This window comes from Psittacula echo, assembly GCF_963264785.1.
Source record: "Psittacula echo genome assembly, chromosome: Z".
Classification (NCBI taxonomy): Eukaryota; Metazoa; Chordata; class Aves; order Psittaciformes; family Psittacidae; genus Psittacula; species Psittacula echo.
In genome coordinates, this window is record NC_137742.1 from 49448374 (window position 1) to 49475868 (window position 27495).

The window sequence follows — 27495 nt, forward strand, 5'->3', positions numbered from 1 at the left end:
GCTAAAATTAACTTCATTTTACTTAGAATAGTGTAAGTCACATAAATAAGCTTAACATTTTCCAAGCAATAATCCTTTTCATTTCCCTTAGCTTTATTTATAATGTACATATTCAGGTAGAATAAGCAAATACAATTTTTACTGACATACAGAATCATTCCAATGCATATTTGGCACAATTTCTTATTTTTGGTTTTCAGTAGTCGCTTTTGTTTTGATAAAATGATACAGCAGATTTATACTTAACATCACATATAGGTTTTGTATATATAAAGAATTTACAGAGCTATTTCAATTGTGGAATGGTAAGTTTCGTACATATGACATTTTAAGAATGCTGCATGAACCTGTGACCTTGCAAATACACGTATCAGCCTTCAGAAATGGTAATGAGCATGAGCTGATACACATTTCTGGCTGGGCCCAGTACAAGTATGGACACATTCATGTATGTTGTAACATCAGTATGGCTGGATTTTACTTTGGCGGTTGTCCAGGTGCAGATGCAGGTGCACCTTAATGGTCCTCGCAGAAGTACATTTATCTCACTGTATTTTAAAGGCATCAGCTTCTTTTATTCTCCCTTGTAGCGAGGAGGTCTCTTCTCCTTAAATGCAAGAAGGCCTTCAATTCTATCTTTTGTTGGAATAGTCTGCAATGAGCAGAGTAACAATTCATTATTGACACCAAAAACAATACCAAGAAAAGTATTTTCATACAAATCCTAGTTCTTCAATGTATCCAACGTGCAACATATAATACAAAACTAAAATTAAAACTAAAATGTCTGGTCAGATACAGGAAAGTACCAGACACTTCAAAGCCACAACATAAGGCTGTGAAACAATCTGGGAAAAGAAAGAGTATCTTTTCTCCAAACAGATGACTGTGAAGCTCTTTCAGGTTTGTTTATGAGCTTTTGGTGTTTTGTTTTGGTGTTCTGCTTTGTTTGGGGAAAGGGGGAGAGGGTTGATTATCAATCAGATCACCATATGTTTTAAATAAGTACCTAATGCTGATGCTTCTATTTCCATGACTAAAAACTTGTCTCAATGTCAAGAACAAACTCACTCGATTACATTATTCCCATGCTTTGCTGGCAAAGAGGTTGGTCTTGTTTTTCATCTGGTTAGAACATATGCCATTAGTGGCACATGTTACAGAAGTGTCCTTCAAGTCGTTTCATGTTAACAAAAAAAAAATGCAAAAGCAAGGTAGTTTTTGGACCAGATGCATAGCAGTGTATGACTGGTGAGGTATATGAATAGTAGTGATTCATGACCTTCACCCTAACAGTCTTGGCAGGGAGATGTTTTTGTCCTAAACTACACCTCCATCCTTAAATACCTTACAAAACCAAAGTAGAAGGAAGGTCTAAATGTAGAAGAGACCATAGAGCAATTTCTAGTTGAATTTCTGCATGTTTTGTAATAGGCACCCACAAAGCCTGTTTTCTGGGGTTTTTTGTGTAATCATAGTTACGTACCTGAGCGTAACAAGCTTCTTCAATTGCTAAACCTGTTACTAAGTCGACCTGAGGAAAAAAATGCAGTATTTTTTAAAACTGTATTTGTATATTTATTATATATTATTTTCTGACAGCTAACAAGTACTGTGTTTTTATATGCCACATACTAAAACACTTTTGAACACAGAATTGCTACACTGCCATGTGCTGAGAGTGGTTAGTATTTCTGTAACAGTCTCCTTATTTGGCAATACAATTAGTATGTAATAGACTGTCAAAACAATGTATGTTCTTCACTACAAATCATCTAGACTAAAAACCATTAGCTACTTGCACATTTGTAATCATATCATGTACTACAGGGGGAAAGATTTAATGTACTGCATGATTATTTAAAAATTGTTCTGAAACAAGTTATCTTCAAATGTCAAGTACAACAAAATAAACATAAATTCAAGTTTAAAGTGATTTAAAATAAAAAAAAGAGGACAACGACCATCCCGAATCATCACCTAGTTTTAATAACATTTTTTTAATTTGTAAGTGGGTCTGAACAGCTGAAAAGGATAAATTTTCCTCCCACTAATTCTCTGCCTATTTTAAGCATCAGATGCTGCAGAACTTACCAGCTCTCCACATGGCTACTGAATGGACTGTGGCTATGCACCACAAGCAATTTGGGAAGGAGAGATAAACTACACGATAGACTACCAAAGGAAACACTGAAATTTCTGCCATGGAAGGTTTGTAACAACAGCCTGAATGAACATTTGGCTCAATTGGTCTTGGCGCCTCAAGACTGAACTAGGTGATCATTCAGAATCCTTCTAACCCTATTGTCCCTAATCCTATAAACATCATGATTTTGATCTTCTAGTCCACTATATGTGGTAGCTAGATAATTTAGCTTGTAGCATTTTGAACCTTGGATACCACTGAAATAAATCTTGAATTCCAGCATTACTTGCTGTGGAAACCTAAGAAACACACTCTTTGCACACTAGTATTTGAGTTTGGTTCTCAGGCCAAAACTTGCTGGTAGTATGCTTTTGCTGAACTCAATTACATTATTGGTTGATTTTGAGACTTTTAAGAGGTCCATTCTTAAATTCAGTTGAGCTATAGGTGTCCTGGTGCAGAGCTTATGCGTGTGCTTAACTTTAAATATGAACAGTCCCGCTAAGCTTAGCAAGATGATTCACAAGCTTAAAGAAAGACACATGTACAGACATATTCATGGCTGGATTTTAACAAGCTGTAGAGCTACATCAACAGTGTTCAAGAAGGAGTGGCAATCAGAATCAAGTATGAAATCAGATTCCAGGTTTAATTTTAACACTAACCTCTATTAAACTATTAAAAACAAGTAACATACCTTTTGGCCTTTAACTGTATTAGTTACCAAACACTGAGAGCATTGACAAGCTTGATAGAGTATGACTTTCAGGTTTTCTTTCCTGAAATACAACTTGTTCATAGCAGTTTATGTTTACTTTCTAGTATTAATCATTGGCTGAGTGCATTACTTCTGGACAGACACAAGGTTATTAAGCCTCATTACAGAAAACAGCATCAACCCTACTCTCAGGAGTCTGAGACATACAAAAATTGCATTTAATCTTTGAAAAAATTTTTACTAAATAGATTTTGAAAGACGATACACTGAAAAAAAAAAACCCAGTTCTACCACAGTATACCTGTTGCCAGTCTGACTTCTACTTACTCTTAGGAAAGTACAGACCCTTACCTCCATTCCCTGATTGATGGCCAGTTTTGCAACTCTCATTGCTACTGGTCCCTAAAATGAAAGAAAAAGATCATTAAATATCATCAAAATGTACAAGATAATGCAGTGAAGAGTCTGCACATCGCTGTTCTTATTGGGATCTTCTAGACTTTGGACATTCATCACATTTATAGTAAATATGTCAAATATCCTAAATTGTATCACTACAGTAGACATTTGCTTGCAAACTTAGTTTCAGTCTCCACAGTTTCAACATCGAGAGGGAATCAAAGTATGCTGTTTTCAGAAAAAAATAATTAAAGTAGTATGTTTATTTTATGTTTTAAAGGTGCTGAGAATCTCCACTTTTGTCAGTCTTGCTAAGTTTCCTTCAAAACAAGGCTCAGAATGGCCCTTTTAAGTGACACCAATACAGGCTTTCACAATGTCAATCTCGTACCCCTGTTGTGATACAATGGAGACACCTAAAAAGATGTGATAATGAAATAAAATTAACCAATGCAGTTTCAAACTTAAAATATGTTACTGCAAAGCCTACACTTGGTCAAGTGATGACAGTCTTCCGCAAGCGACTGAAGTCCCCAGCAAGCAAAGGGATTCCCATGCTTCTCCTCCAAGGTGCTGTAGAACAGCAAGACATCTCTGGGAATCATCTTAGTTCTGTGCCTACCCATTAGCACCAGCTTCTCAATGTTCAGACACTGCTTTAGAAAAGTGGCCTGATGCTCTGGGAAAAGCCAAATGCTTTAGAGTTGGTTCCAATGTGAAGTTTTAACTATAAATATACCTTTCAGAATCCCTGCATGTTAAAATTTTCACTGTATTTCTCACATTTGTCTATGAGGGTATTCAAGACAAAAAATAACCAATGTTAATGCTGTATTTAATCTGTAACGTTTTCCACCTTCAGTGAAAAATTTTCGCTCTTACACTTGTGATCCAATAAAATGGTTTACAAATCATTTTCTTCTTCTGTCTCCTATGAATTTTCTACCTGGGAGACTCCACTTGAAAAGCAGGTTTATCCTACTCTGAACAAACAGCTGGCAGTCTATGGCAACAGGGGAACAGGCAGCCATCAGCAAACACAAACACTCCTGTAGGGGTCATACTTAAAACTTTTTACTGAAATTTTGAAGTTCTAATGTACAGGGATTTAGCAAATCCCATTTCAATTCTTTTATGAAAGACAGAGATAGGATGTCACTTTGACGGAATGATAATAAAAGCATGATTCTTTCATCAAGTTTATACAAAAAGGACAGAAAGCAAACTTTCCACTAGTAAATGGGTTTTGCTTTAACATTGAAATTACATTTAGCCTTATGTTTTCAAAATAAAAATTACACTGAAATATGTCCACGTTCATATGGACCTTTTTACCTCTCTTCTGAAGCATTCAACAGCAATAAACTATTGAGATAAACACTTTACTAAAAAAACCCCACAACTGTACCCTTTTTTTGTTTAACACTTGAAAGCCAAAATATGCAATACAAACATAGACCAAACCATGACAAAGGATTTTTGCTCTACCATGAAATAATTATCAAATAACACCACTCAGTACACAAGAGAAAACTCCTGATTGCAGTCCACATAACTAGAATGGCTCTAATATGTAACTTCATGACAGTTTTTCTTAATAGAGATGGTCCTTTTTCAGTTTTAATGTTTGTCAAAAACTAAAAACTAAATTAAAAACAATTTATTTTACCTGAGGTAAAAATTCTTTTGCCAGAGCTAATGCTCTTCTGTATGCAGCATCCCCTGTTTCATTCTGTTCTACCACATGGCTAATCAATCCTATTGATTTTGCTTCCTCACCATCTACAATACGCGCAGAGAAGATTAGTTCTTTTGCCAAAGACACTCCAATTGTGCGAGGCAATCTCTGTGTCCCCCCTAAAGTTTGGAAAAAGAGAAAATGTGAGTATTAGTTTTCCATCCATTTATACCACTAATGTGGATGCTTTGTTCAGCTCAAATATTTTTAAATCCATAAATAATTATATGAGCATACAGAAATTAAATTACCATACAAAGACATTTCTAATGCCTTCTTCAGTTTTGAAACTACATCTAAAAATAAGTCAATTGCTCTGTTTCTCAGAAAGACATGTAAACAACTGAAAAGACGCAATATTAGTAATTGATTCTGTTCTATTGCAGACAAGTTACCTTATCCACATCAGCTAGAAACTGAAGGAAAACTACTTGCCAGTAATTACCAAATCCAATCCAATTTTTATGATATTAATCACCACAATATGAACACTTCTGAAGAACTACTCTCAAAAAGAATATATACTCTAACAAGACTAGTCCATGCTAAAATTTGCAAATGTTAGGGACAGTATTCATACGTAAACTAAACTAGTACCACTAGACAAGGTCTTTAAAAAGCCATGGCAGGTGTGGATCAGCAGAGAAAGGCACCTAACTTTGGTTAGTTTTTCTCATTATGTTAAAAACCTCTTTGGCAGATCAGCATTTACAGAAGGTCAGTAAGCAGACACATTAACCAGACATGTGAAGGTTGCTTAGTTGGACTAACAATTAACTTTCCAAAATTGACAAACAATGAGAATATGGGAATAATCATTATCAGAAGTGAAAAAGCAGATTCAAATCACAGAAGCAGATGTTTGTACGAATTAAAACAGTGGAAATGGCCTTCATCCAGGAGAAAGGATTTGAAAATATATAAGTTCTACCTTTTCGACATGGATTTGAAACAAATATTCAATTTATATAGACATTCTATAAGTAAAAAATTTATGTCCAAATAGCTATTTCTGCAAAAGCACGACTATAATTTCAAATATAAATATATGTATAAATGCAAGAGGAATGTTTATTTGTGGTGTTCAAACAGACAGTACAACATCAGATAAATGTGTGTTCAACTAAAAAAATAGATTAATTTCCACTAGATAATGTTGGACCAAGACTATTTTATTGAAGCCATAGAGTTCTCTTATTGATGTTTCCTGAAAAATACTTAAAATATACCTCTGAGACAAGTAAGCTGATTAGATACTAGCAAAGGTTTTTGTGGTTCAGCGATCTAGCTTTCAACTACTGCTTTTTTATGAATCACAAGCTTCAGCTATTGTATTCCTTTCCATAAAAATGAACCTGTCTTTGAAAACATTATATCATACGAAAATGCAGAAAGGTTGGGGGATTCCTGCCTTGTGCCTCTCCAGATACTGAAAAATCATGATCTATAACAAAAACAGAGACATGTTTTCTGGGCTGAAATTGCAAGAATTAAAAAAATGTTACACTGATAACAGATTAAAAAAAAAATCATCTGTGGAACATTAGTAAACACAATTATGTGATATTCTTTATGTTCTACCACTCTGGGAGGGTTTTAGCAAGACTGCCCTGTTGGTCAAAGGCAATAGGCAACAGCAAGAGGAACTCCTCTTCATCAAATTCTGCTATTTCTGTTAGTTGCACAGCTAAGCCAGTGACAGTGTCAGGGGGAAACTTTGCTAACGGCATAATTTAGAGAAAGACCCTACTCTAGAGAATTTTTGTGAAGGGGTGGGGGGAAGGGAGGCAGGGGGAGACTAAGACAAAGCCCCTTGTAAAATACAACAAACCCTGAAGCCTAAGCCTTCCTATTAGCCTTCTGGTGAGATTCACGGAGAATGATTAAAACTGTAGCTATCAACATTTATATCAGAACTACATGCCATAAAAATGTGAGCTGTGTTTTCAAGAAACTTGCTGCTTACGGTACTGAGCTGTACCACTATCACCACAAACACGTATTGGCTTTTTTGTTTTAAATACTGAGTACGTCTTTCAATTTCTCACCCAAAGAAGCTGTCACGCCCTACCTTATACACATTTTAAGTGTACATCAGAATCCAGCAAATTTCTACACTGTCTCTCTTTAAGAATAGGTTGGTCATAAATCATCCCTTTCTCCATAGTAATTTAATCTTTGGTTAAAGAAAACAATTTGTCCAAATCGTAAGACCTGAAACCATACGAAGCTGAATTTACTGACTCCACATCTTCTGCTTATTCCTCGCCTGGTATGCCTAGTGTTTTTTTATACTTCATTATCTCCTCTTCTTTTACTGTTTTATCTCTTCTATTACTGCTTTTACCAGGAAATGTTGAAAACAAAACTGAATTGAGCAACAATATTTCATAACTTTGACCAAACAATGGATATGTTTAAGCATGAAATTGCGTTTATAGATGAAGAAGAGTGTTCTTGCCAGTGTCTTACACAACAATGATTAAAGAGCAAAAAAAAGCAGACTAGTCTATGTCTGCCTCCTGCACAGCAAAGCTATTAAGCAGAGCAGCGTATTCTTTGATTAATATTCACAGAACAGAAGCCAGCATTTCAGTGCATCAATCACATACACTCAGTAGTAAGAATAAGATATATGCACACACAAAAGCAGTAAGACCCAATTAATAAGCTGCAAACAACACACCAAAATACATCCAACACACCAAAGTTACATCCATTTATGCCAAAAAGACAGAGAGTACACTGCAGATGGATGTTCTGTTTCGGTAATACACAACGAACATATAATGACTGCCAACTACAATCAGAGCTAAAGGAAATAACACCCAACCTTCAAAGACATGACTTAACCAAGGCATTTCATCTAAATGTAGAGCAGAATTTGATGGAAGAATAGTTGTTTAATCTTCACAAATTTAATGACATGTTATTTCAAGGACTAGTGATCTGGTACTACTCACTGTGTTGATAAAAGTATTTGACATACAGTTGCAATGTAAATGCATTCTTATCTGAGATGGTATATATTCAATGTTGTAATAATTGCAAACAGCAGGTTTAGATGACATTTTAGTTCATGTGAAAAGACACAGTAAATACAAGACTGCTAAGTTCTGGTATAAAAATTGTTAAACATTACGGTATTTCTTTAACAAATAGTTGACTTTTTATGAATATTTATTTACTGTCAGTAATTCATCAATTACAAAATATGTACACAACTGGTTTGGATTAAGGGAATTACATGATAAATTCCCAAGAGTATATCCAGCAAGATGAAGCAACTAGCTTACTGGAAATAGATTCATCATTCTGGCAGAGAGTACCTATAGTCAGTAGTTTCTCATTGCTGAAGGCTCTGTCAAAACATATTGGAAAAAATTCTGTTCTGACAAAAAAATCCAATCTTTAATTCAGTAATAATCCTGTTAAGTCATGTAAAGCTGAGTCTTTCTATCTTATCCTTTCTATCATGAGCTCTGATTCACATTAGATTGATTTAACTGATGGGTTTCTGGATTTCTTTTTTTAAAGACTCCTGTGCATTTCTAATGTTTTATTAATAATCAGTGGTGAATCCAAACTCTTTTATCCACAAACTTTCCAATTATTCAAGTCAGACAAGAAATTGCTCAAATGTATCTTTGTGACTCTTTTGCATAAAGCTATAAGGAGTAGACTTTTCTCTTTTCCACCGAAACTCACAGAAATACAGAACACAGAAACCTGCTGCTCATGACACCAAATCCTTAACAATCAGCCCATAAATAAAATAATATAAAAATATTATTTTATAATATATTGATATCATATATTTATAATATATATTTATTAAATAATATAAAAATATTATTTTAATGTAATATTTTTCAGTCAGGTAAGTAGCATTTTAAAAGTTTATGTAACAAACATATTTTCCACTTTTAAAGTACCTCCCATCTATTGTTAGCTGTTTTAAAAACATTACACATGTTAAAAGCCTAAATGCTCTACCAAGACAATATTTAACACCAGGTTTCCAACAGATTATTTCCCAGACTAGGCCTTGATCCTGCAAAGCTGTATATGTTTTAGTTAACTTAAATGCAGGTATAGATTTTTATGGGCCCCGAGATCCCAAATCCTTCCACGGAAGAGAACATGAAAAGCCCTTCACTGGCACAAACTGTATAACTGACAAACAACTGAAAACAGACTGAGAAAGACAGCAACAAGAATGTAAGTGACCAGGTGAAAACAGGACGGAGAAGAAATGGAACAGAACATTATCTTTGTAAGGGGAAAAAAGCACAGAGCTGGAAAAGAGTAGGGAGTAGGTGAGGCTGCTATTGTGTCTGGCCATATAAGCTGAGACAGTGGTCTGTGGCTGACTCAGAGGTTATGCCAGGGTCTGTGATGACCGAGAAGAGAAGTTGTTCGAGAGATTTCATAGTAGGTTGCCAAAAGGAACCTACTAGTAGGTTGCTCATGGAAGTCTGGCTTGCCAGGCAAGCTGAAGAAAGCCCTGCAGGAACATCAGAAACACCCTACCTGAGGTCAAAGTGGCAGGATGACCAGGTACCTAAACCAGCCAGGCAGTGGCAAACCCCAGCTCCAAAACTGCCAGCTTAATTTGCAAATCAGTCCTTAATTTTCACAATCTGTTTTATTCACCTGCCTCTGTGGATGGGTTTATTAAAAAAACCTATCTGAAAAACACCTAGGGTATACCAAACCACCATGCGTGGGTGGCTTGAAGGTGGCAGCTTGAGTCTGAAGAATGTAGTACTTGGCGTGAAGATGTGTGAACGCTTAAGATGCATGACGGAAAGTGTAAATACACTTTCAGAATTCACTAGCAGTTAAATAATCACAGCTTTTATATAGAAAGATGAAATCGTTGGGTAATTTAGAAAAACTAAATTCATTTTCAAAATAAGTAATCCTCTTGTAAATTGAGAAGGATAGAAGACGGTTTCTCAGCAGATGGCTGCATACGTGAAATGAATGGAACCAAAAAATGCATCTGGAACCTGATTTTTGTAAGATGGACTCTGAAAGGGATTCTGCATCTGGTGTAAGGAACTTACTCCACATTTCCCTCACAAGTGTGGTACAACCAACTGCATGGACTCCGCTGTCAGACAAAACACGGCTTGAGAAGCACAGATCTGCAGTGCCACCCATGGACTCCCAGGACTCATGGTACTAGCAATGCACAGCCTGCCATACTTTTTTTAAACTGAAATTATTTGAGGAAGAGAAGAGAAATGCCTAAGGCCATTCAACTAATTACTAACTTCTACTTAAATGTAAATAAATGCAACAAACATGAGCACACACAAGCATTCGGTTTAGTCACATGCCCTCCTGCTACTCCAGATAGGAACTTGGTCTTATTGTCACTGGGGAATGCAACAATGGAAAGTGAACTTAAACAAAATTCAAAAGTACATGCACATTAAAATATAACTCATATTGCTGCAGATAGAAATTAATGGCCCAAGAGAAGGCATTTTCCAGTTTTAAAATTACACCCACGTATTTATGAAGTCATTACTCAGCTGTAACAACAGGTAGGAGGTTTAAACCAGTGCTGCTCTGTATGATCATACTTTAAAAATCATGTGGGCTTTATGAGCAGTAATAAAAACAAAAAACTTGTATTTTAAATAAATAATTTTACAGTCCATGTTCTTACAGTTTTGGATTGATTATAACAGCTAAAATTTGATTCATGTGAAAAACCGGACAAAAAAAACAACATGAGAAAAACTATCATCATTACTTAGGGCAACTGAAATACAGAAAAAATAATTACCACAGTAATATCCTATTTTTATTTACATTTTGAACCAGATCACAGTCCCAAAATGTGACAATTACTTCAGTTTTAATGAACAGAATTGAAATAAAGAAACAACAAGCAAAGCAAAAACCAGACTATTAAATCTGAAGTCTTCACTGCTTATGAGCAAGTGACTTGAATGTTTTCCTCACTTCAGTGCTCTCCTTATGGAAATCTACCATCTTATTCTTCCACACAGCAAAGAAATCCATCACTCTGCTAAACCTCCAAATCAATTCCTACTCCTAACCCTATTCTTTCTCCCATCCTGACTACCATCAAATTAATCTCCTTTCAACTGTTTGAAAGTAATGGGTTTTTAAGAATTACCTCTGAAATTATTCATCCCTGAAATTCTCTGACTTGAGCAGCACTAAAGAAAGGAGAATCGGTGGTTCACAGAATGGGAGCCCAGGGAAAACAGCAAAGCCAACGAGACTGTAGGAGGACACAATCCTGCTGTTTTAGCTGTCAAATCCCAAGGAGGTAGAGTGCTCTCTCTACGGATAAATATACATTAAATGAACTTATATGTATGAAGCATATTTTTCCTCTTGAGTAGTATGCCCCCCCAGTTGAGACAGAAATACACTGCAGCCACATTGCACCGAGTCTAGTACCTGTGCTATAGCATTTGAAAACAGAGACTACCAAAAATCTGGCCAAAATCATTCAAAGATAGCATGCACCAATCTAACAACCTGCAATGCAAAAACTAAACTTTTCAGTAAATTAGAACTCATTTCTGAGACTTAAAAATATTCTTAACTTCTTCAGCGTGATCTGTTAGAATTTGTAGCACTACCTAGGAGTGCCAGAATGGCATTCTGTTCTTTTTGCTTCCCAGACAGATCCTTCTATTTGTTATCCTACAGTAATAGTTGATTTGTGAAGAAATATTCACAGCTGCTATTAAAAACCCTGTAAGTCACATGAATTATTGAAATCTTCCTTTTTATTTCTGCATGTTAATTTGTATTCTGGATGTTCCTTTATTTACTATTCCTTGTAAGCATATTATCTATCTGCAAGAATAATGAAAAATTATATGACAAATTAACAGTTAAACCAATTAACAATTAAAATAAATTCATCACAAGTGTAAACATAAACATGCATTCAGTCTATAAAATCACTAGAATCAGTGAACTGGCCTACGAAATTGCAGTTAAAACAATCTGAACATACCAGGTTAGAAGCCTATGACACAGACTGGGAGAAAGGCTACTTTTCCAAAGCCAGGATCACCCTTTATAGGAACCACAGAAAACTTCTTTATTCACTATCCAAATAGGATTCAGTCACTTCTCAGCTATACTGACAGCAGCAGATACCCTCCAGATATGAAAGACTGGAAGAAGATCTAAATTGCTTATTGGTTCTTGTCCTTATCAGGAAATTGCATCTCTGTACTACTTCTGACTGACCCTTGGTTCCATATATTGCTGCTCAGGATCAACCAAGGGAGGATAGACAGAGCCACCGCTATTAAAAGACCAAACAGATGGTATACATAAAACAGCTCTTCTTCCCTCACTAATAAATTTTGCTTAATTCACACTGCTAACATTTTGAGAATCGGACTTTTAAAAGACATTACAGCCCAACTGCATTAAAAATTTTCACTTTAATATGCACATTATTTTGTGTTAAGATATCTAACAACTTTAAATGTCCATGGGATAGATTTTCTGCTAGACAGTCAAGTGTGCAACACTGGACCTACCCAGTAAGTGCAAGCTGGTATTTTAATATTTTATTGTTTGGTATTACTCGGATGTTTTTCACGAACAGAAAACTACAGCTATTCTACCACTTTCTAATCAATTTTTAATTCCTATAAAAAACCCCAAATCCAATAACTGACAGGAAATCAACAAAGAAATAGATTAAATAAGCGATTATTCTCAGGCTGTAGCTGTCAGACTGTTACAACACTAAGGAAAGGAATTACATTAATAAACACCTCTTATATTCCTCTCACCTGCTGCTGCGACATTCAGTACACAAGTCTTTCTATAGCATGCAATGCAAAATGGCTGTACACAATGGCAAGTCTTTCCCTATAGATGTAGCAGCTAGTGCTAACTACATTCTTCTGTCACTTAATCACACACAGATGAGTTGGCTTTCATGGACCTTTACAGTTTTAAGGATCAAAGAAACTACACATTAATTTTATTTCCCTTACATCCTACATCAGAATTCCTGGAAGAGAGACATTTGAGGCTATACATACAGCAATAATGAAGAAATGAATCTGTATCAGCAGCAAGAACTAGGATAGCTGCCAGAAACACTGCACTTATTAAAAAGATTTATAAATACCCCTTAATTAACATAAGTCATTCAGAATAGTTTGTAACAAACATTAAGAATCAACAAGATAGGGAGCACCACTCACTTCTCACCAGCTGGCCTCATCCTGCTCTTCAGGCAGGACCATTCTGATACGACCAGACCTAGGCTGTTGCACCCTCTGTGCTTCTATGTGTGACTATAGCCTGATTGCTGCTCCTAGTTCTGGATCTCTCAAGGCACTCCTACATGCAGAGCCTTTGACCCTTCTCTAGCAGAAATCCACCTGCCTGATTAAAAAGCCAGTGCTAGAGCCCTCCCAAATCCACAGCAGTTCAGGAACATCTTACTGGAGCCTGGAGACTTCAAAAGCCCTGCTTCTGCCTAAGTCCTTCAGGGAATACATGGAATATGAGCAAGCAGCTAAAAAAAAATCCGAATAAAAAAAACTTTAATAAAGGCCTCTTCACCCTTGAAATCCAAAGAGAATCATAGACTTTTTAGAAAAAGAGCAGACATGGTGAATGAACCCCCTTTTAGACTCTATTTGCCTGCAAGGCTAGGAATATGATGAGCAACCACTAACCCACATTACCTTCTTGGCCTCAGTCTCTACTCTCTTTATCAGAAAAAATAGTATCTTTAAACAGAATTTCCATCTTTCGCCCTCATTTTAAGCCTGAGATCAGTTTATCCCTAAAACCTGGCAGCCCTCTTCCCTAGCCAGCCTTGGTTGTAACATATATACTTCTTGGAGCTGGACTACTGAAACAGTTCAGAAACTGAGTCATTATCACACCTCCATCGTTAACCCTAAGCAGGGCTGTATCTTACCATGCTTGTACACTTCCAAGGTCACACAGCAAGCTGTAGTTGTTCTGTGGAAATATCCACTGAAATACCAAAAGCAAGATAAGCTTGCAGCATGTTAGCATGGTCCTTATGCTTTTTATGTTTAAAAACCTAAATATGATTTGAGATAGTTTACACTAACATCTCAGTCCTCCTCATCTGGTTGCTTATTCATGCATCTCTATTTCCTTGGGGTTTAAAAGCCTAAAGGATCTTTTTTAGGGAAACAAAATATTGTTATTTGAGATTATATTATATATATATAACAATATATTGTATATTTGAGATTAAATATCTCAAACAAAACATTTTGGGTTTACCACTTGATTTTGATCGATGAATTAGTTCAGCTACTAACTGAACCTTCTTGGTTTTTAACAGTCCTACCTCTAACTAAAAATGCCTAATTAAAATAACATATCCTTCTTCTCTAGTCTGCTGCTTCTACTCAAGCCATGTACTATTACTGACAGGCTTGAGAGGTGGGCCAGTGAAAACCTCAAGAAGTTCAACAAGTGCAAGGTCCTACACATGGATCAGGGCAATCCCAAGCACAAATACAGGCTGGACAGAGACTGGATTGAGAGCAGCCCTGAGGCTAAGGACTTGGGGGTGTTGGTTGATGAAAAGCTCAACATGAGCAGGCAGTGTGTGCTTGCAGCCCAGAAAGCCAACCATATCCTGGGCTGCATCAAGAGGAGTGTGACCAGCAGATAGAGGGAAGAGATTCTACCCTATACTCCACTCTCATTGAGTAGATTCTACCCCTCTACACACCTGCAGTACTGCTTTCAGCTCTGGAGCACCAACACAAGAAAGATGTGGACCTCCTCCAGCGAGTACAGAGAAGGGCCACGAAGATCATCAGAGAGATGAAACACCTCTCCTATGAGGACAGGCTGAGAGAGTTGGGTTTGTTCAGCCTGGAGAAGAGAAAGCTCCAGGGAGACCTTACAGCAGCCTTCCAGTACCTAAAGGGGTCTACAAGAAAGCAGGAGAGGGACTTTTTACAAGAGCATGTAGTGACAGGGCAAGGGTAAATGCCTGTAAACTGAAAGAAAGATTTAGATTAGATATTAGGAAGAACTTCTTCACTGTGAGGGTGGTGAGGCACTGGAACAGATTACCCAGAGAAGGTATGGATGCCCCATCCCTGATAGTGTTCAAGAACAAGTTGGACAGGGCTTTGAGCAACCTGGTCTAGTGGAAGGTGTCCCTGCCTGTGGCTGGGGGTTGGAAGCAGGTAATCTTTAAGGTCCCTTACAACCAAAACCATTCTATGATTCTATAATTTCATACTACTGAGAATTTGTGGCAAAGAAACCCCTGGGTTTTGGAACTGATGAAAACAATATACAATCAATAAAAATGAGATCATTAAGGTGATGGTGATCTTATATGCTACTCACACTGTACACATGGAGCACCACTGAGGAGCAGTGATTTAACTGGTTTGCACCAATAATCCCCCAGCCAGGGTAATATGCACATCCTCTCTTTACTGGTTGATTAACGGGCTAGGTGGCTCACACCTGTGAGCCCAAGTTGGTAGGTTCAAATTGCACAGAAAACCTTCCCCTAGTTATTAGACTAAACACAGTAATGATTCCCCAAAATACTCTATGTTAGATCATTTTAGCTTCCTATATATGACACCAATGGTGTTTTCATGCAAACATGCAGGATGAGACAGATACAACTATTTGCCCCCCAAAGAATAAAGAAATTATTGTCCACAAAACTACATATAGCTGATGCTCAAGGCACACATAAAGGAAGATGAGGGGAAGAAAAGTCTTTTAAGGGAAAACTACTGGGAAATCAAGTATACCAAGTAAGCCTGCAGTTGCAGGGAGCTGGAAGAGATGACCAAAACTGGAAGCAGAGTTTCCAGCCACCCTAGCAAAGCTCCTGAGTATCTCCTTTTTGTGACAAGATCACCATATTTCCTAGAAACAGGGAAAATGAGGGCCTCCTTTAGCTTGTTTGTGGTTTTGTTTGGTTTGTTTTTTTTCTAGAAACAGATAGAAACATTTCTTAGGACCATCCAAATTCTGTTATGCCAGTAAGTATTAGTTTTCTAAGTAATCAAGAAAGCCAACAAGCTCAGTATGAGGACCTCATAGTCACAAACTGAAAGAAGAATTTCACTCCATTCATAATCAACCAACAAACAGCCATTCCTATTAGGAATGGTTATTTGTTAATTCAATAGCTAATATGTTCCAGGCAGGTATTAATGATCTTAGCATAATTGAGCTAAAAGATCAAAATGAAACCAACTTCCTCCATCCTTTTTTAGTTTGGATAATTTAAATTTCAGCACAGTCATTCATATTTCTTGATACCCAGATGCAAAATAATGTTAAAAAAAAGCATGAGGTCAGGCCTCTGAGAGACTGAATTCTGTGCTTTTTTGCTTAAAACACTCATATATATGTTAAGTACACTGTACTCTGTGTTCCTATTTTCTTTACAATTTCACAAAACTTCTATGGCAATAATTAGCTGTCAAGAGAAAACTCAGATTAATTCAATCATCTGATTAACACTGGTTTCTTGGACTCAAATTCATATTAAAATATAAATATCATTAACATACAAGTTGTTAGGATAAAGATACAAAGGATTTAGGGGGAATTTTTCCTCTAAGCTTGGTTTCAGCTGTGTCTGAGAATCAGAGGAAAAAAGTAATTCTTGGTCATAACCTGAAAATACATGGTGAAAAATGGAGGCAAAGAAGGACATGAATCTACTATTTCTGAAATTCAGAGATTTGTAATAGTTGGCTCAAATAAGTCTCCAGAGCCAGAGAGGTTTTGTGAAATGAAGAAACAATATTTCATACGTGACTTTGTCCGACTTGTTTTGGGTGAACTACCTTGTGCAGCTGTTCAATTGCTATTTCATTTGCTGAATTTTCTGGTAATTGAAGAAAAATACCAGACATACAATGAATTCATTGTAAGTTTGGAAGCTATTTTTCTTTTTTACATAATACAGTCATAAACGAGTAAGAAATGGAAATAATTAGACTCTACTATCATTCTGTAATAAATAACAGATCTCAAAATACATAAACTATTCAATCAAAAACTGAGTTACACTAGTTGTACCTACATGAAGGATGTTTTTCATTTGCTTCAAATTCAACTTTGAACGTAAGTAGAATGGATATGGTTTTCCATATTACCTTGGCCTGATACAATGATCTTACTTTCTTCAAGGTTTTCACCCTGTGGCAGCTAAAAATGGGGCCACAGTGAAATTAGAAAGCTGCGCTTCAATTTCGGAGAAGTGTGGGATGTTTCATTCATCCTTATACATTATCCCGAGTTCAGGAGTTCGGTTAGTTGGGTTTTCCAAGAACTGCATCATTGTTCTATAGTGCCATGCAGTACAATTTATATATTACAGTTTGCCTTTTATACATTACAGTAGAAATGATCCGTATCTGTATTTCACCTCTGGAAGAAATAAGTTTTATTATCTTTTTGACATAATCACTTGGTTTTGCATATTTTTTTAGAAGAAACAAAAGACTAATATTTTTTATCTTCTATGCCTCAAAACCTTAATTAAATTTAATTATTTAGTAGAAACAAAAGCTAAGTCTAATATTTTTCATTTTCTATGCCTCAAAACTCTTGAGTAATAATACTTCTTAAACATAGAAAGTGCCCACTTGTAATATTCATAACTGAGTAGTTGGGGAGGTTGTGGCTGTTTCATTTATTGACTCGAAAAAAACAAAAACTTGTATGTACTAACAAAAGTATTCCTTTTACCGATTTTATCCCCATTTGTAACAACTTTGGCTTCACAGGCGCAAAGACAGAGATTTCTTCTGATCAAATATTAACATTCTCGAATTCAAACCAACTGCTCTAACAGCACAAAATAGGTTTGATATTTTCAGTTAGCTCTAACAAATTACGTGCATATCTGAGAACAAGGGAACTGAGATACATCAGAAAGTGTTTTGCAACTTCTGTGGTCATTACTAGAACAATTACCAGTTCATTACTTGTAACCACTACGTAAAGGCAACATTGGCTTTTCTAATTGAGGGGTGGAACCTAAGATAATGTGTTGCAGCAGATGCCTAAATTCATGAATTTACAAACCCAATTACACCTGTTACAATTTACAGACGACACAGGAAAAATATCTCAGTGCATCAGAACTGTGTTAATGTGATTTTTGTTGAAAAAGTAAAACAGGGAATTGTAATATTTCTGTTGAACAATTAACAAAGTTAATTTCTCTAAAAATTAAGGACAAACAGGAGATGAAGGAAGCTGTTGTTTGCTGGACTTTTAGCTTTTTCAGAAAACAAAGCTATTTATACTCCTTCACCTCACAGGAGTTTTGGAAAAAACAAACTTTTTAACATCACCACAGCATGGGTGTCACGGTTACTACTGAAATTTATTTCCACAACACTCCAGTAAGATGATGTATTATCACTTTCATGTACTTTCATATGGAAAAATGAATAGTCATGTCCCCAGAAAGAGGCTGAAAAATGTACCGAAAATAAAGAATTATGTTCATTCTACACAATGGGAAAACAAATTATACAAAACGCTGAGTTCTGGTTAATTAAGGAAGAACCATCTATTCTATGGAGAAGGGTATCCATGAGGAAATGTGATGATGCAATTTATCATGTTTCATAACACATACGTTCAGAGGAGACAATTTCAGTCACAGGGCATTCTAGTGACAGTCAAACTTGTTAAGAGTTTTTCTGATAATCATTGGAAAATATGAATTCATCAGAAAATGAAGTATTCACTAAAACCATATTTGTTTTTGTTAAGCGGAACACAGGTGGGTTTCCTCTGAAAGCAGCTCTGTTTCCTGTCAACTAACATGCGTAACATTTAAGTTCACCAGACTCTTCAGTCTGAGGACACTTACCCGTTAGAAGTGTCCAGTCCCACACACTGCAGGATTGGTAAGCTTATAGCTTTGTAGTTAGACCAACCAAGCAAAATATGTTGGGCCCAAGATTTAAGAAGCACTAGACTACCTGGCCAGTTGGCTGAAGTATACCAAGCTCTGGCCAAAGCGGATGCCCAAGACCATTAGCTAGAGAAAAAGCTGGCCAAGGAGCCTGGCAGCAATTCAAGGCTCTCCCAACAGAGGCTCCAGGATCCCTGGCTGCTAGATCAGAAGCTCCCAGGCCCCATTTAAGACCCTGAAGCTTTAGATGTGGAGTGGGAAACATTTATGTAAGAGGTAAGTAAGGTGGGTAAACAGCTGGCCAAGAGCCTAGAAGCCTGAAGACCTCAGACAATTTTTCTTCATTTGTTTCCTATTAATTCCTGTCTTGGCTTTATGTGTCAGAAAATTTCTTGTTCCTTTTATCCATACCAGCTACCGTCCTTACATTTTTCAGATGCCCTTATCATTCACCACAAAACAAAATGGGTTCAGTATATCATACACAGTTTTGTTTCCCTCCTGAAATTATTGTCCATTCTGTTTCTGCAGTCTGATTTCATTGTGAGATTAAGCTTCCCTTGTAGGTTCAGCAGTTTAAGTTGAAGGTTAATAACTTTCCTGAGTTCTGGTGATTTGTAAGAAACAGGCTGAGGCAGCATTTTACATCACACCGCTCAAACTCTAGAAGTTAATATGAAACCTGTATATGGGGATCAGGTAACACTATGAGAGCCTGTAAAAGAGTAGATGTTAATTATCTCATGGCAGGAGGAGAAATAACTAAATGCTACTTGGTTCAATTTTTCAGTACCCCCTGCAGATTAATACAAAGGAGTAGCACTTGGCTTCAAAGTGAAAGGCATATATATCCTGCCTAATTAAAATGAAAATAAGACCAAAGGTCTTTTATGTTGTTATTAATATTTAATAAAATATTTCTAAGCTTCTGTGTGAAGAGAATACCAAAGGGAGTTCAGACTGTATATCACCCATCTCCTCAATTTCAGGAAATCATAATATCTTGTTCACATTACCACAGTACCTACTGCTATTGCTGGGATTATACTTAATAGTCTACCTTGTTTTCACGCTTCCTCACATCCATATCAGGTTATCCTGACCACTCACACTCCTCCGGTCAAGAAGATAAAATGGACTGTTCATTCAATTTACCCACTTCAAGTACAAAGTAATCTTTCTAATGTAAATTGGAGATTCAAAACCAAATAGGGTATTTAGTGAATTCTCTGAATTATTGTGTCATATTTCTAATTTTCTATTGCATTGTCTAACAATCTGGTACTTTACACTATTGTTTAATCAGTTTTAATTCCACATCCACATTAATTTCCTTTGTATGATATAGTAGGGTAAGCAAATTATCAGAGGCCTGTATTTCTTATATTAAATGCTAAAAAAGTTTAAATCCATCTAAAACCTAATCCTTAAAGAATCTTAGCAATAAGATGCATTTATATTTTTCTATTTGCAGTCAGTGATCGTAGTATCATCTTTATTAATATGACATAAAATTTACCAATACAAAGTCTTATTTTTATTTGTGTGTGACCACTCAAGTTTTTTAATTGCTCTTCCCTTTACCAGTATTGCCCAGCAAGCAGTTCTTATTGCAAGGTGGTTTTTTAATTCGGCCAAAGTAAGCCAGCTGTACCCAAGAATGAAAGCCATGGAAAAATGTGTTTTGCTCATATTAAAAAAAAAAAAAACAAACAAAAAAAAAACCCCAAAAAACCCCCACCTTATTTTGTGCCCCTCCAACATCTCTGCTTCGGAATACAGAGTTAAATTTGGCTTGACATTGGTAGCAATGTCTGCAGGGAACATGTCGTTCGCAATCCACACAACATACTTGGGCAAGCTTCTGTCTTTAAAAAAATCTCATTATGAATAACAAACAACACTAGTATACATGGCCACGAAACGAAGGAATATAGAGAATAATGCATAGAGACAAAGAGCTGGTTTAAAACTTTGCCAGCTGTTGGCAAACTATGTTGGCAAACAGCAAACTATGCTGTTTTGTGCAAGATTGCATATCATAATAGCTAGTTTTTGACTGTTACATTTTCAGTCGCATTCTTCCAAAATGCATTTTACATACATCTGTATAATCTCCTAAGTGATTATACAGGTGATAATCTCCTGCTTATCCTTTTTTTGAGGATTCATATGAGGAACCATATAAGATAGGCTTTTTGAGGAAGGTGTATTACCTACAGCTAAGGTATATTACCTACAGCTGCAAGGTCGTGGATCTGCCTGCTGCTAAAAGATAACAGTAAAATTTTCCTACAGTAACTCTGAATACCATGTAGAGTGCAGCACATGCTACAGTTGGGAGTGCTGATGAACAGTAATGTGACTTGCAGGATGCGTGTATGGGAGCATTCTGAAATAGCAGACTGATTTATACTGAAGTGTGAGAGTTCAATTTCAAAATTAACTTAGACAATTCAAGTTGAGTCCATTTTAACATAAACTATTTGTGTCCACAGAGCAATTAACACAGCTTCATACTTAAATAAATTTTAAAATGACACCCCCTCTTTCATTATAGATAAGCCACTAAAAATGCTGGCTCCATTCCTGTCTCTGTGAGGGACTGTGTTTTAGTGAGCACAATCATTGCTGATATGTCCCCATCCAAACATCATTTTTTGTGTACCATCTGTCAACTTGGACACTCAAACTGTGCCCTCCTCTTTTTCCAATTTGCTTATTGACTGGTCAGTCCCAGTTCCCTCCCTGGTGTTACGGCTCTTCAGCAGGCTTTTCTCACCTCCTGCTTAGCTACTGCTGCCTTAACAACTTGTCCTTTCTGCTCCAGGACTACCTACCAGTTTCTTCCATTTAAAAAACCAAATGGAATTCCTCTCAAGTTGTCATTTCTTCTCCAGTTCTGCTTCCTCTCAAGTCCAATTTCATGCTAAAGAAGTCCTGAGCTTTCTTCCTCACACTCCCTATAAGCCGTGACCCTCTGCAACATGCTGGGGTGCTCCACAGCCAGCCATATGCCACGATGTGGTGGGCACTGCAGCAGGGTCACCGGAACCAAAAAGAATAGCCCTGGAGCCTGAATTCAGCCTCTCAACACAAGGAAAATACTGCTCAGGCCTGAACAGAAACAAATTAATTTTGTCAGAAATCAGAAAAATCTATAAACAGTATGTGGAAGTCTCAACAACTTTTCTGCCTCAGTCACTGGCAACCGTTGTTCCCACACTTCTTGAGTGGATGAACCACAAGCTGGAGACTGGGGGAAGAAAGTCCCTCCCACTGTAAGAGAACATCAGGTTCACGACAATCTGAGGAACCTGAACATACACTAAGTGTATGGGACCTGATGAGATACATCCCAGAGTCCTGAGGGAACTGGCTGCTGCAGCTGGCAAGCCGCTTTCCATGATATTTGTGCAGTCATGGCAGTCAGGTGAAGTCCTTCGTGACTGGAAAAAGAGAAATACTGCACTCATTTTTAATGAGGATAGAGAGGAGGACCCTGGGAACTACCAACCTGTCACACTCACCTCTGTGCCTGGGAAGATCATGGGACAGATCTGCCTAAAAGCCATGCTAAGGCACATGAAGGACAGCGAGGTGGTTTGAGACAGCAAGCACAGCTTCACCGAGGGCAAGTCCTGCCTGACCAACCTAGGGGCCTTCTATGATGGAGTTACTACGCCAGTGGACAAGGGAAAAGCTACGGATGTTGACTATCTGAGCTTCTGTAAGGCCTTTAACATGGTCCAACACAACATCCTTTTCTCAAAATTGTGGAGATACAGATTTGTTGGATGGACTTTTTGGTGGATGAGGAATTGGTTGTATGGTCGCATCCAGAAGGTAGTGGTCAACAGCTCAATGTCCAAGTGGAGACGGGTGACAAATGCTGTCACTCAGGGGCCTGTATTGGGACCAGTAGTTTTCAATATCTTCATCAGTGATATAAACAGTTGGATCAAATGCACCCTCAGCAAGTTTGCAGATGACACCAGGCTGATTGGTACAGCTGACACACCTGAGGAACGGAATGCCATACAGAGTGACCTGTGAGGTTCAACAAGGCCAAGTGCAAGGTCCTGCACCTGGGTTGGGGTAACCTCTGATATCAGTACAGGCTGAGGGATGGAGTGATTGAGAGCAAACCCAAGAAGAAGGACCTGAGGTACTGGTGGACAAAAAGCTGAACATGAGCCGGCAGTGTGTGCTCACAGTCCAGAAGCCCAACTCTATCCTGGACTGCATCAAAAGGAGCACAGCCATCAGGTCAAGGGAAGCAGTTCTTTCCTCCTGCTCTGCTCTCATTAGACACAACCTGGTGTGTGCAATTCTGAGGCCCCCAACATAAGAAGGACGTGGAGCTGTTGGAGTGTGACTAGAGGAGGGATGAGACAATCACAAAAACGATCAGAGGGATGAGACACCTCTCCTAGCAGGAAAGACTGAGACAGTTGGGCTTGTTCAGCCTGGAGAAGAGAAAGCTCCAGGAAGACCTTATTTAGCCATATATTGAGCTGTATTTACACAGGTGGGGTAATGAGAAATATAGAAAGAAATTTTTTGTAGGGCCTGCTGCAACAAGACAAGGGGGAATGGTTTTAAAAGAGGGCAGATTTAGACCAGATGCTAGGAAGAAATTTTTCATTATGAGGGTGGCAAGACATTGGAACAAATTGCGCATAGAAGGTGTCAATGCTCCATCACTGGAAGTGTTCAAGGTCAGACTAGATGGGGCTCTGAGAAGCCTGATCTAGTTGAAAATGTCCCTGTTCATTACAGGGGGTTGGACAGATGACTTTTAAAGGTCCCTTCCAACCCGAGCTATTACATGATTCTTTAATTTCAAAGGTATACTTCGACAAATTTTGGATATGAAAAGATACCTCTGTAAACATACAGTCCTCTGTAAAGACCTACAATATTTCCAGACCAAAAAGCTGGTGGGTTGTTTTTTGGTTGGTTGCTTGTTGGTTTAGTTTGGGGTTGTTTTTTTTTTAATAGCCTACTTTTCCACCTAAATTCCCACTAAAATTATCCTGACTGGAACTTCTCAGTTGTATAAACCCATCCCAAGACCCTTGACTAAGGAATTCTTACACAGTGTGTAAGAATTTCAGGAAGCCTCCAAGAAAGAAAAGTTTTTACAAGCAAATACTAGCACTATGCACTTAATTGAGTTAGTCATATATATATATATATATATATATTTGTACACATAAAGATGTATAAGTGTGTATACACTCACTGGATCTCTGCATTTACTTAACAGCAATACTAATCATCACAAGTTTTCCTGTAATGTTTTACATCTTTTCAGGCCTCAACATAAAACAGCCTGCCAACATATGCCTCTTAGGAGTACCACTTCATGTGTTTCAAAGTGTTAAAGCGATTGAAGACAAGATGACTGCTTCAGTACAGTTGAGGTTTTTTTAATACTATTCAATAGATGTTATAAACACAGCACACAGGTATAACTTTCAGATGAACACAAGGGGTAGAAACAAAGATCTAAAAGCGCATCTTTCATTAAGAATAAAAAGCAGTCAGCTAGCAGTTCAGTAGGCAGTGTGAAATCTGCATCACTGCAGAGGATCTGCTTCAGGGACTCTTTCCCCATTAAACTGTATTTAAGCCCTTAAGCTATTTTTAAGCACCATATTAAATGAAGCCCAGATACATGTAGTCCTGGCAGATTTTAAATGCTGAAATTTACAACAAAGAAAAGTGAGATGAATCATACATGTATGGTTCTGCATACATGCAGCAAAGCCAGTGCCTCAGAATCTGTGCACATTTATATAGAGTTACTTTGGTCATGTCCAATGAATCCAGCATAGCTGTACAATATTGCCACATGCACTCACTAATCATTTTTCTAGAACATGAACAACCTGAGTTATCAAGCTTCTGAGAACTATTCAGATACCAGAAAAATATAGGAAAAGCCATGCTCCTTATGCTTTTGAGTAAGATTAGGCTCTACATCTTGTAATACACATTATCTACAAATGTACGATAATGAAAGCCACACCAGAGCTTCAAGCAATGCCAAAACACACACCATCATTTGTGCGTAAAGTAAGTTCACTCCAGCTGAATTTCACTATACCTGTGAGTCAGAGAGGTATTCCTAACTGTCTCGCCTGAACTCTCATTTTTTTTTACCTCAAATCAGCTGACAAATGTACTTAGAGACCTGTAAGGCCACAGACACACAAAACACAACACAAAAGAAATCTGACATAAATAAAATCAAATGAGGATGTTTAAAAGTGAAGATCTTTACGCTTACATCATGGATTACTGCATTGCATGAACTACAGTGCAAGTCTACATTGAAAGCCGCGATTTCTGCTGGAGTTTATTTTTACTTAACTAAAACCTATTTGAAATGTTAGAACATAAATCCCAAAAAGCATAAGAGAAATATATTGCTTACATTAAACGATGTGTGAAAGACGATCATACAGTTTTCCTTCAAACTCAGAATAGCTCCCGAATATTTTTATTTCTGAACAGATAGTAATCACATTACTTTTTTAAACAATAATCAGTAAAACAATGCCTGCATATCTTGTATCTTGCATCTCAAGACAGCGAGCAAGAAAGAAACTTTATTTCAATGAAACCACAACAATGAAATCTAGATAAAATGAAGTGAGAGCTTATTAACTCAGAGTGCTGTACTGGAAGTTAGTGATTTTTCTCAGTATTTACCCTGATTTGTTGGTTATTACTTTTTAATTTCTTTTTTTTGTTTGGCTTTTTTTTTTTGGTTTTGCTTTAGCTTCTTATTTGCTGCATGTTATGATGTGGCACAATATTGTTTTGAACAATTCCTGTCTGAAGATGTTTTTATAGGCTTACTACCCAAATTCTTAAGACACTCTATCCATCATATTGCTCCTCACGTCTGGAAATTTTAATTAAACTGCTAAGTTTTATTTGTACTGATCACAGATCTATAATAAGATTATTTCATATTCATTTTTAGTAAAAAAAAAAAAAAAGAAGACAACACTTCGTCAGAAATCTGCACCTACAAATATTCAGTTCATAATGGAAGCTACAGTAAATATTTAGAAGAATGGCACTGATTCTCAGTAGACGGGCTTTCCCTGTTTAAAAGGCTCTATGGTGATGTTATCAGCCTCATTATCTGAAAGAAATTTTGTCATCATTTCAATTACAATCTTATGCTTTCAACAATATAGAAAAAATAGTAAACATTTATTTCTACTTACATTTTGACGTAAAACCTTAAAACTGATTTATAAATCTACTGCAGAATTTTTATTAATATAATTAATATAATTTTATATTAACATAATTATTAATATAGCTAATTTCTCAATCTACTCTGGAACAAAAGGTATTCAAGCTTATTTCTTAAAAATCAGACCTGGCAAGTAATCATTATATAACATGCTTAATCACTTTCAAGTGTTTTTCGGGAAAAGCTAACCAAGGCTTGTTCTCATTTAGGAAAAGAAATTGGAGGATGGGAATATTCCGGAAAAAAGTGATACAGAAGGCTCTGACTGACATTAATTTGTAGTTTAAGGCAAGCAACTGCAAAGCTTCCCAAGGAATTTCATCTCTTCTGAATATCTTAAAGCACCTAGGAAGACGCAAAATCCACTCAAACTTCTCTTTGAGTTTCAATTTCCTTACGTAATGGTCCTCTCCCATGCTGTTTTCCACAGTACTGCTTCTTGCAAAAATCTGCCTTCTTTTTCATAGAGGAGAAACCAAACCGCACTATTCTCTCCTCATCACACACAACGCTGCAAACAAAGCCAGTATCACAGCCTATTCTGTGAAACACCCCAACTCAAATATAATTATTTCATGATATAATTTTAATACTTCCAGATAGAGGAGGTTAAAGCAGAGTGAATAATAACTATTTAATTCATTAAAAATGAAACAGAAGATTATTTCACTTGCAGTGCACTTTCAAAATGTATTTTGAAACACCAGCACAATCTAAGCATAAGAAAAGCTACTACATGGTGTTGTCTTTCCAAACTTAGAAAACCACAGCTGCGGCGAATATATATATATACACATTATTCGTATACACACATTTAAATATCCTTAACATAGCATTAATGATTAGGTTTGCACAGAGATCCTTCTGGCTTCCTGAAGTACCTTGTGCCAAGAGGAAATTATCATTTTTGTTGTTATTCACAGAGAAACAATGACTTATACTTAAAGTGACTTAGTTAACATTACATAGAGAAATGTAACATCATGCTTGTACTTGTTAAAGGCTCTTATCCCTTCAATCTGAAAAGTACATCAGTGTATGACATGAGATGCAAGTGTGTGCACGAGATATAAGAGATGTATGGATCTACATCTAATGGAAATGAGCTAAACAATTACTTGCCTTAGCAATTTGCTGAACTGAAGCTTTACGACACAACAATAAAGACCAGCTTTTCATCACATCCTCTCCTGGACAGCACCATGGGTCTTATTCAAAGAATAACAACAGTCTGTTTCAAAATGTGCACTTTATTGATCAC

The 27495-nt window shown here is 36.9% G+C and overlaps 1 protein-coding gene across 1 annotated transcript in view; it reads right to left on the bottom strand.

Annotated features, from left to right (window-relative positions):
- Positions 1-268: 268 nt before the first annotated feature.
- AUH (AU RNA binding methylglutaconyl-CoA hydratase) overlaps positions 269-27495 on the bottom strand; it is a 108194-nt gene continuing 80967 nt past the window's right edge. Inside the window, exons 7-10 of the mRNA XM_080637584.1 lie at positions 4933-5120; positions 3216-3266; positions 1487-1534; positions 269-652 (exon numbers count right to left, since the gene is read on the bottom strand). Of these exons, the coding sequence (XP_080493710.1) occupies positions 575-652; positions 1487-1534; positions 3216-3266; positions 4933-5120 (365 nt within the window). The 3' untranslated portion in view covers positions 269-574. The remainder of the gene's footprint in view (positions 653-1486; positions 1535-3215; positions 3267-4932; positions 5121-27495) is intronic.